Below are 10,108 nucleotides of genomic sequence, written 5' to 3'. Positions count from 1 at the left end.
TTTGAGACATTTTATTGGGAGTCTCATGTGTGCAGACTCAACTGAGGATTATAGGTCTCAAATAGGCCCCCCATGCTTGGTACACTAGGATTCACAATTATCTCGTTGCTTTGGGTTTTATCAAAAATGAAGCATATGTTAACCTATATAATATTTTGCTAGAAATTAAATTGCTTGTCATTGTTTTATATGATGATGATTTAATATTAACAGGTTATGAGAAGTGATCATCTCTTACAAGGAGGATCTTGTAATGGAATTTGATATGAAAGACATGGGTGTCATGCACTAGTTCCTCGGGCTAGAAGTATGGAAAGTTGATGGGGAATTATTTGTGTATCAAGGCAAAAATTCTAATGATATACTGGAGAGCTTCCACATGGAGAGTTGTAAGCCCATGGAGACACCTGTAGTGATCAATTGGAGGAAGGAGACTTCCACTTCATGTGAAGAGGTGGATGCTACCTTTTACTAGTAGTTAGTGGGTTCACTAATGTATCTTGTTAACACACGACCAGATATGTGTTATGCAGTCAACCAACTGAGCCATGATATGGTTAGATGAACCAAATTATATTGGAAGGAAACTAAGCATGTTTTACGGTACCTCAAAGGTACTACCCAATATGGATTATGGTACAGATAAACAAAGTGATTGAAGTTGTTTAGCTAAATATATGCAAATTGGGTAGGGAGACCATCCAATTGAAAGAGCACACCAGGTGTAATTTTTAGTGTTGTGTCTGCATCGATTTCCTAGTACAACAAGAAGAAAAAAACTATGGTGCTCAACTCGGAAGAAGCAAAAGACATGGTTGAAAGTCAAGCAACATGTGAAGTTATCTGGATAAGAAAGATACTTGTGGAATTGTTTGGTCAAATGATGGATCTAATTGTGATCTATTGTGATAATTAAAGTTGTATTAAGCTGTCTAGGAATCCGATATTTCATGATTTATCCAAGCATAAATAAATATGATATCATCATTTACAAGACTATGTATAAAGGTGAATAATTCTAGTATAATACATTCTGATATTTGGACCTTTTTCTCTCTACTTGTTGAGGGAAGCTTAGACACAATATAGTTGATATTAGACTCCTTGCGTGGAGTAATAGCAATTAGCGGTTAAGCTTTCATATCTTTATCTGGACAGTTTCATGTATCTTGACAGGCAAACTTGCCTCCATATGCATATGCCTCGGCATCTACAAAATGTAAATTTTTATATATTAATAGAAATTACGACTTTTTTCTATGGGAAAAAAAATACATTCTGATATAGGAACAAGATGTTGACATCTTGATAACGGCTTTGTTAAGAGGGAAGTTCAAGTTCCAAAGGTGAAAGATAGGGGCACTTGAGGATCCCTTTCTTGTTGGGAGGGAGTGTTGAGAAGTGTAGCAAGAAAGTCTCAAATTGACTTTTCCTTGGTCAAATTAAGAAAATTCAAATTTCCACATCAACAGAGAACTTGGTTGAAGCTAACATAACTGACATGGTTCTTAACACTCACTCAGCTCATTAAATTCAAGTTAGAGGACTTGGAGTTTAGTTAAGCATGTGTGATTTCTAAATTTTAGTAATCTAGTTCAGTGATATTCAGTTTTGTTCAATTAAACTAGTTCTAATAGTTGGAGGAACAAGTGGAAGGTTAGTTGTGTAGTGGGACAAGAGTCTAACACGCTGATCATCAAGTTAACTGATCAATCAACCTAAAATAACTAGTTCATGCAGAGAATTCGAGTTCACAGTTGTGGTGGACATTCTAAGGCAGTGCAACAAGCAGTTGTAAGCTAATTTGAGTGTATAGGTGTTTCATGTAGTCAGATGATCAAGCCTTGCAAATTGTGCAATCAATTGGAGGAACTTACTAAAATCTAAGGGCTAATACTCTAGGGATTGTGCAAGGAATTGGGGCTCAATAAAAAGAATAAATTGACTAACTCTGGGTTCAAGCTTCTCATTGAGCAGAGATATAGGTTATTCACTTGTGCGTTTTTCTTATTGTAGGTAAGAAATTGTAATACATCTCTATTCATGCGATTAATGCAAAGAGGCTTGACAGGTTTTTCCCAGTTGGGTTCCACTACAAAAAATACTATGCATGTGGGTTATTTGTTATTGCATGTCTATGATTGTTGTTCTAAATTGTGAATTGAATTCTGAAGATGAGTAGAGTAAAATTATGTCTCTTGATTTAGATTAAAATTTCTTGAGAAAATGCAATTCTATCATCATATTTTCTACACTTGCAGGGTGCAGGGTGCACTTCGGAACAACTCAGAATTCCTGATCAAGGCTTAAAAGTGTTTTTTTGTGCTCCTAGCCTTAATGGGTTAAGTTGTGAAACTGAATTTTTCTAAGTATGGAAGATAGAAAAAGGGGCAAACACAATGAGTTTATACATGAAATCAAGAGTGACACATACCAACAAATTAATAAAACTTAGACAAGCTTGAACAATGATAAATACACATCAAAATGGTAGTTTACAAACACTCTGCAAAGTACAATGAACAAAGTGTGTGCAACTACGACCAAAAAACAAAGGTGTTATAACCACGAAGTGCACTAGAGATATTATAAACAATGTGACGACACTTAGGAATGATCAATAACAATTGAAACATGTAGAATGACTTTAAATGACACTTGATGATCAAACCAACACTTGATGTGATAGTTTGGTAGGCTCCAAAATTTGAATGTAGTGACATTTTTGAGGGTGTTGTAGCAGCGACAACACGAAGATTGAAAAAAATCATAAGATTTAACTAAATTATAACTTTATTTTAAATTATTATTATTAATTATAAAAATAATATCCAGGTTATATATATATATATATATATATATATATATATATATATATATATATATATATTAAAAATGGCTAATTAATGCATACTGAAATCAATGGATAACAAACATCAAAACATTTACTTCATCTTAAATTTCTAAAATTAAAAAAATCATAAGAATTAACTAAATTATAATTATAATTATTTTTATTAATAAAAAAGAATTAACACACACACACATATATAAACATTTTTAACCATGGAAACTCACAACAATTCCCTTTTTTAATTTTTTCGTTTTTGACATCATAACCTCAAACTAACCTAACAACTCTTCTCCTTGCATCTTTCACCTATTTATGTGGCATTGTTGGATCATAATTCATATCTTTGTCCTAAGGATGAGCCACACTTGATGGCTCCAAATGTCTTCTCATGACCATAAAAACTTCAGTGAGTATTCCATAAATGCTAGAACGAAATTACACTTCGCATAGAAGATTTATGAAATCTAGATTGTTAATCTCTAAATAAGCTTTGTTACAATATCATAGGACAATACCCTGGCTTATCAATACCACATGCCTCATTTTCATATGATACTTGTTTATATAATATTTTTTTAATTAAAAATGCATACTACTTTGAAAATAAGTTTTATCATTTGATTTGTGTATATTACTAAAAATATTTTATGGAGATTAAATATATATCATCTACCAAAAAAGTCCTCAGAATGTGGTTCAACAAATAATTTTTGTGGTCGAATGCAAAATTATATATAAGCGATAACTACTCCAAACACATGCCTTTAATTCACAAAAAAAAATATATCATCCACCAAATAATTATTAATAATTAAATTAAATTTCAAAAATTATTAATAATTAAATTAAAATTTCAAAAATTTTAATATATATATTTAAATAAAAACATATAACAAAATTTTTAATCTCAATTTTTTTCATAAATATATTATAATTTACCAATCCCATCTTGTATCGGTAAATATATTATAATTCACCAATACCATCTTGTAGATTACATTAATTAAAAAAATAAAAATAAAAGGGCATTGTGGGCATGATAAATGCAAAACAGCAATAAAATATACATGGCCCTTAGTCATTGCTTAAAAGTTGGATAGTTGTTGTTGTGTGATTGTCAACATCACATTCTTCAAGTGACATCTCAGCAAATAAAGTAGCACTGGATGCATGCATTAATAAACTCGATGTTCATGGATGGTAGGTATGGTGAGTGCTATATTATCATATGTTTCAGGATGGAGTTGCATAAATTTCACACATGCAAGCATGGTGATAGTTGACATAAACTATGCACCGCAGACAAATTATTTTACAAAACGTCGTTATTATTTAGTAATATTAATAATATACTTAACTAGTATGTGTATGGTTTAATTTTATTAAAATTGTTTTTTATTATTTAATAATATTACTAATATAGATTAGCTAGTATGCCTATTGTTTAATTTTATTAAATTATTTATTTAAATTACAGAAAAGGGGAGGTGGAATCATCAAACTACTTAATGTTATAATTAAGTTTGATTTAGGATGATAATGAAAATGAAAAAGAAAATCAAAATCAAAATCAAAATAAAAATTAAATTAAATTAAATTAAAGTAATATAAAGATATTGTTTTTATTTTATTTTGAAATTTAATTGATTAAATCATATTCACTAATATATAAATAAATTTAACATATAGATTAAAAAAAAAAAAATTATTGATCGTTATATTAATAAATAAAAAGTCACATAGATATTCATAATAATATAGAAAATTTAGTGACAACAAGTTTTAGGCCATCAAGTTATGAAAAAAAGAATATAGGTTGTCAAAGAACTCTGTGAGGAGCATGAATTATAGTCCAATAATGGGCAACCACTTATTACTATACACGTCATCAAACCCTAAAAAAATTTGAAAGAAAAAACCACACAAGACCTACAAGAAAGACCCAAATAGACACTTGACAACTTTAGAATATACTCTCTAATTGTAGACATTTTAGAGCGAACATTTTTTCCCCAAAAATGTTGGCTTATCCCATGTATTTTTTTGTTAAATCTAGCTAGAATTTTAAAAAAAATCATATTAAAGAAGTGGAATTTGGATCTACCAGGACTTTTTAATGATTTTGAATCTATTTCTAATATTAAAATCATGATTAAAACATTAAAATTTTGGGATTTTGTAATTAATACATGTATTCTATGTAAAAGGTAAATGATAGCTACTTTAGATTAGTTTAAATGGTTGTAGAGTTAAAAATCTCCAAAACCATCTATGTTACATAGTAAATTATAAATTATTATACATTAATTATACAAAATAGGTTATAGGATAATCATACACCCTAGTTTAAGGTGTCTAAATATAAAGTATACTAGATATTAATCATAAACCTCATTTTAAAGTAGCTAAGCGGAATTTATAGCTTTTATTATGGTTAAGTTATTATATATTAATTGTACACCATATATTACATGGTAATGATAAACTCTAATATAAGGTAGACTAAAATTTCTTATTTTTTAATTAATGTTGAATAAAATAAGAATATGATGTTTTTGATTTATTAACAAAGTCTGAGAGGAATTTACATTGCTATAGAGTTAAATACCTACAAAACCACGTAACAAAGGAAGCCTATTCACATTACCTTGGTATATGTTATGAAAAGTTTAGGTTGAATAATGTGAGGTTTAGACTAGCTAAAGTACTATAAGGGTGAAATTGATGTCCTTCAATCATTATGATACTTTCTTAACCTCTTCAAACCGTATATGATATCATCTCATGGAGTAGAGAGATATTGCACACAAAAAATATCACACTTCAATGTTTTTATTGATCACAAAGGTTACATATATATGACGTAAATTACTGACTTAATACATCTAGATCAAGACTACAATTCATATATTGGAAACAAAAACGTCTAAATTAACTCTTTGTAACTCCTAATAACAACTACACATGATATAGAAACATTACTTCTAATAAAATTTATTTTCACAATTATTAATTTGAAATATTAAAAGCAATCTAAATTTTTAACCAAATTAATAACCATCTAAATTTTTAATTAGCATATACATTAGCCAATATAATATAAACCAATATAATATAACTGACAAATAATATAATATAATATAATATAAAAATATAAATATTAAAAAACATAAATATATGTAGCAAAGGTGACCAAACCTAAATAATAATTTTACATGTAATTACATAAGGCTTTGGTTCAACTATTCACTTTGATTACAAATATATCTAAGCTTATGGAATTACGTGCTTGTAGATTTACCTAGTATCACATAAAATGTGTTGTTTTCTATTAATATGGTTAAATAGACTAAGTTGCCAATGTAGTATATTGATTTAGTAGTATATTGATTTAGTAGATGTGATCACCTAGTAGGAAAAACGTGTATGCCAAGATGAAATAAGTTTATCAAAATTAAAATCCCAAATCTGTGCAGTATCACATCATTTTGAATAATTATAGTTTGATAATTCTAATTAAAATTATATAAAAAAATATCACATTAATAATTCTAATCAAAATTTCATTAAAAAAATAGTCAGCTCATAATATTTAATAACTGTGATTTCATAATTATAAGATAGATGTGATTTTATATAATTTTTTAAAAATCAATGGTTTAAAGTTATAAAAAAATAAGATTTTTAAATTTCAAAAATTTTAAATTTTAAAATTAATTTTAATATAATAATGATTTTTTTTGGGACCAAAACCCCATTCAATATAAACCTCCCCCTCGCGTAACGTTTCGGACAAAGACGTCATCAATAACGAGTCAAGCGGCTTTAAATAAATATATTGCACGATAAACGCTGCGGTGGGCTGGGCTGTGGGAGGGTGGAGAGATTCGCCCGGAAAAAATGAGGTGCAGGCAAAAGCAAGCTGCGGTACGCGAAGCATTCCTTGCAACTTCCTCCGATCCAAACCTAAGAAAAGGTCTGTGGTCACCTGAAGAGGATCAGAAGCTTCTCTCTTATCTAATCGACGGACGCACGCCCCGCTGCTCCTGGACTTCTGTCGCCAAGCAGGCTGGTAAACACCCACTCCTATCTAAAATTTAATTACTTGTATCTATTCCATTCCATTCGATTCAATTCATAGGAGTACCGTATAATATGGTCTTTGTTTTTTTTGGTAGGTTAGGTAGTATTATTTCTAACCTAAGAATATTAAGGTAAATCTGCTATAGCTTTAGATTTATTGCATATTTCGAGATTATAATATGTAAGAGAACTTTTTCCTCTTGACATCGGTCAGAATAATAATCAGGACACTATTCCATAGTCTGGGTAGTACAAGTTCTAAATTGTCAGTAATTAATAGTTGGCTTGAGTCGGCGACAGTCCGTGAATTCACGGTAGATTCTACTGCGGATTTTCTGTATAAAAATATATGATTACTAATCAAAACGGGAGGGTTGATTTTCCGAATATTCAGTCAATGGATGGACATGGTCAAATAATTAAGCAGGCCGATGTAAGTTAATCACTAAATATTGAGCCAATCAGCAATCGAAATAGGTTTAGGATTTAGATTACTATGATTGAATTCACTAATTCAACATTTTGATAATAGAGCTCATCCGGAGATAAAACTTGTAAATTTATTAGGAAAGTTATATGCATCTCTCCACCTTAGTATTGATAACCAGCAGATAAAAGTTGAAAATTTATTAGAAAAGTTATATGGATTTCTCCACCTTAGTATTGATAACCAGCAAATAAAAAATATATGATGTTTAATCATAACTCCAGGGTCGAAAAAGTCCATAATTTTATATTGAAAATAAATTCAAAATTACATGCATGGGATGTGGTTAAATTCAACTAAGTTAGAGCTGATACAGATTCCTTATTCTAAGTCCGGCCATTCGCTATTTCTCTCGCTTAAAATTGATAACCAGCATTCAAAAATATATGATGATTAGTCAAAACTGTAACGAAAGCCTAGTTTTATTTTATATTGAAAATATTCATAAATTCAAAAACCGGCCATTCGCTATTTCTCTTTCTTAAAATTGATAACCAGCATTCAAAAATATATGATGATTAGTCAAAACTGTAACGAAAGCCTAGTTTTATTTTATATTGAAAATATTCATAAATTCAAAAATATATGATGATTAGTCAAAACTGTAACGAAAGCCTAGTTTTATTTTATATTGAAAATATTCATAAATTCAAAATTAGATGTACGGTTTGTGGTTATATCATTTTGATAATAGAAATAGTCAAAATTTCTTATTCCTTATTCCATGTTCCACCATTTGCCATCAAGTTTTTACTTCAATATATCTGATAAAGATATATTTGATAATAGAAATAGTCGAAATTTCTTATTCCACCGTTTGCCATCAAGCTTTTACTTCTATATATATGACAAAGATATATTTGAATAATTTTAAGAGTGGTGTAATATGAAATTTCTTCAGATTTTTTTCTACTTTTTAATGCCAACGTTAAATGAATAAAATGTTTACCATTAAATTAAATTATATTGTATTTTTATATTAACTATAAAAATTATTTTAAAATGTTAATATTATGATTAAAAGAGCAATTAGTAATCATTATTGTCATCGATTATCACATAGTGTAATTGTGAAAAGTTATAACTGCTATTCAAGCTTAATTAGTGCCATTGACCAAAAAAAATCTTACCTATCTGACTTAGTATAATGGCCTGCAAATCCAATTAAACAGAATAAACTAAAATTATTTTGATAAGTATTTTATTTTTATAAATTATTGTTTTGACAAAATACATAATGGGCAATTTTATTATTATTATTAAGTGGGTTTAATAATTAGGAGTATGTGTTTCTTCTTAAGAGGTCATAAGTTCAAAATCAGAAAGGTAACGTATGTATGTTTTCATAAACTTAGAGAAGTAGAGTATGTATGCCTTCATAAACTTAGCAATCAAATCTTTGTAAAGAAATAAATCTCTTATGGTACAAACAAAAAATCTCATACACCAATTTAATATGATCCATCAAAAATTAATGAATAACTTAAATATAATTAAAAAATTATTATATATAATTTTGAAAAAATAATATAATTAAAAAACTATTATATATAATTTAGTGAGATAATAATTACTAAAATTTACAATAGTTGCGTGAATGTCTTTGATTTTCGAAAGCTATATTTTTATTCATGTGTTAAAATGATATTTTAGGACATCGTTTTATAATTTTTTAACGATATTAATAAACTATTTACGTTTTTGAACATTTAGTTAAATCTTTTAATATTTTAATTAATTTTTTAACAATATTAATAAACTATTTAAGTTTTTGAACTTTTACTTAAATCTTTTAATCTTTTAATTAATTTCGGGTTACATTTTAAAAAATATACATTAATACACCTGTTTCAGCGGCATGAATGTGATGAAAATGTGTTTCCGTCACCAAATAATGACGTGAATCTCATGTAACGATGTTTCTCTCCCATTCATTTATCCAAAGGTCTCCAGAGATGCGGGAAAAGCTGTAGGCTCAGATGGATTAACTACTTACGCCCTGGCCTTAAGCGAGGTGCATTTTCACGAGAAGAAGAACAACTCATTGTACACTTCCAATCCATTCTAGGCAACAGGTTTCTGTGTTTCTCCATTCCCAACACTCCTCTAATACCATTATTTCTTCAAATATTGATGATATTTCACATTTCATTCCTGGCTCGATGTCTTCATTAATTTCCATGGCGATGGCGATGCTGAACAGGTGGTCGCAGATTGCCTTACATTTGCCGGGACGCACGGACAATGAGATAAAGAATTACTGGAACTATGCATCAAGAAGAAGTGCAAGCCGTACAGTGACGCCATGCCCGAATTAAGGACACCAGACACCTACAATGTAGGGCCCACTCGAGAAAAACAGTTGTGTGGCCCTCGCCTATTGGAATTAAAAGAGGAAGAAGCAGAGCATCAAAAGAATGAGATTAACCACGCGATTTCCTATTTCCAGAATACCCTCTCTTGTGATGCAGCGTTTCTGGGATCCACTGGAATCCCCATGTCGCAGAAAGCAAAAGGTCGAAAAAAAAGTTGAGTATGATGGATGGACCACTACTAGTATTCAAATGCAGATAGTTGGTTTCATGTCGTCGATCCGGGAGCTTTCACGGTTCATAAGACGGGAATTAGTGTCGCGGAAGAGCTTTCTGCGAGTCTTTATGAGAATACTACTCATCAGTTATTCG

General features: G+C 29.6%; 1 protein-coding gene across 1 annotated transcript; it reads left to right on the top strand.

Moving 5' to 3' along the window:
- Nucleotides 1-6,754: 6,754 nt before the first annotated feature.
- Nucleotides 6,755-9,742, top strand: LOC149194764 (transcription factor MYB46-like). Its single transcript, XM_089407785.1, has 3 exons — nt 6,755-6,926; nt 9,370-9,499; nt 9,628-9,742. Exons 1-3 carry the CDS (start codon nt 6,755-6,757, stop codon nt 9,740-9,742), a joined length of 417 nt encoding a protein of 138 aa, XP_089263911.1.
- The last annotated feature ends 366 nt before the right edge of the window (nt 9,743-10,108 follow it).

The sequence above is a fragment of the Pinus tabuliformis genome, chromosome 2_2, assembly GCF_031772625.1.
Source record: "Pinus tabuliformis cultivar Carrire ecotype Pingquan chromosome 2_2, CPIR1, whole genome shotgun sequence".
Taxonomy (NCBI): Eukaryota; Viridiplantae; Streptophyta; class Pinopsida; order Pinales; family Pinaceae; genus Pinus; species Pinus tabuliformis.
Note: the sequence above shows the minus strand (reverse complement) of the source record. Positions and strands in the feature narration are given on the sequence as shown.

Coding starts and splice junctions, on each gene's coding strand:
- LOC149194764 (XM_089407785.1), top strand. CDS start 6,755: ATGAGGTGCAGGCAAAAGCAAGCTGCGGTACGCGAAGCATTCCTTGCA. Junction 6,927..9,369: donor TTCTGTCGCCAAGCAGGCTG/GTAAACACCCAC, acceptor ATTTATCCAAAG/GTCTCCAGAGATGCGGGAAA. Junction 9,500..9,627: donor CAATCCATTCTAGGCAACAG/GTTTCTGTGTTT, acceptor GATGCTGAACAG/GTGGTCGCAGATTGCCTTAC.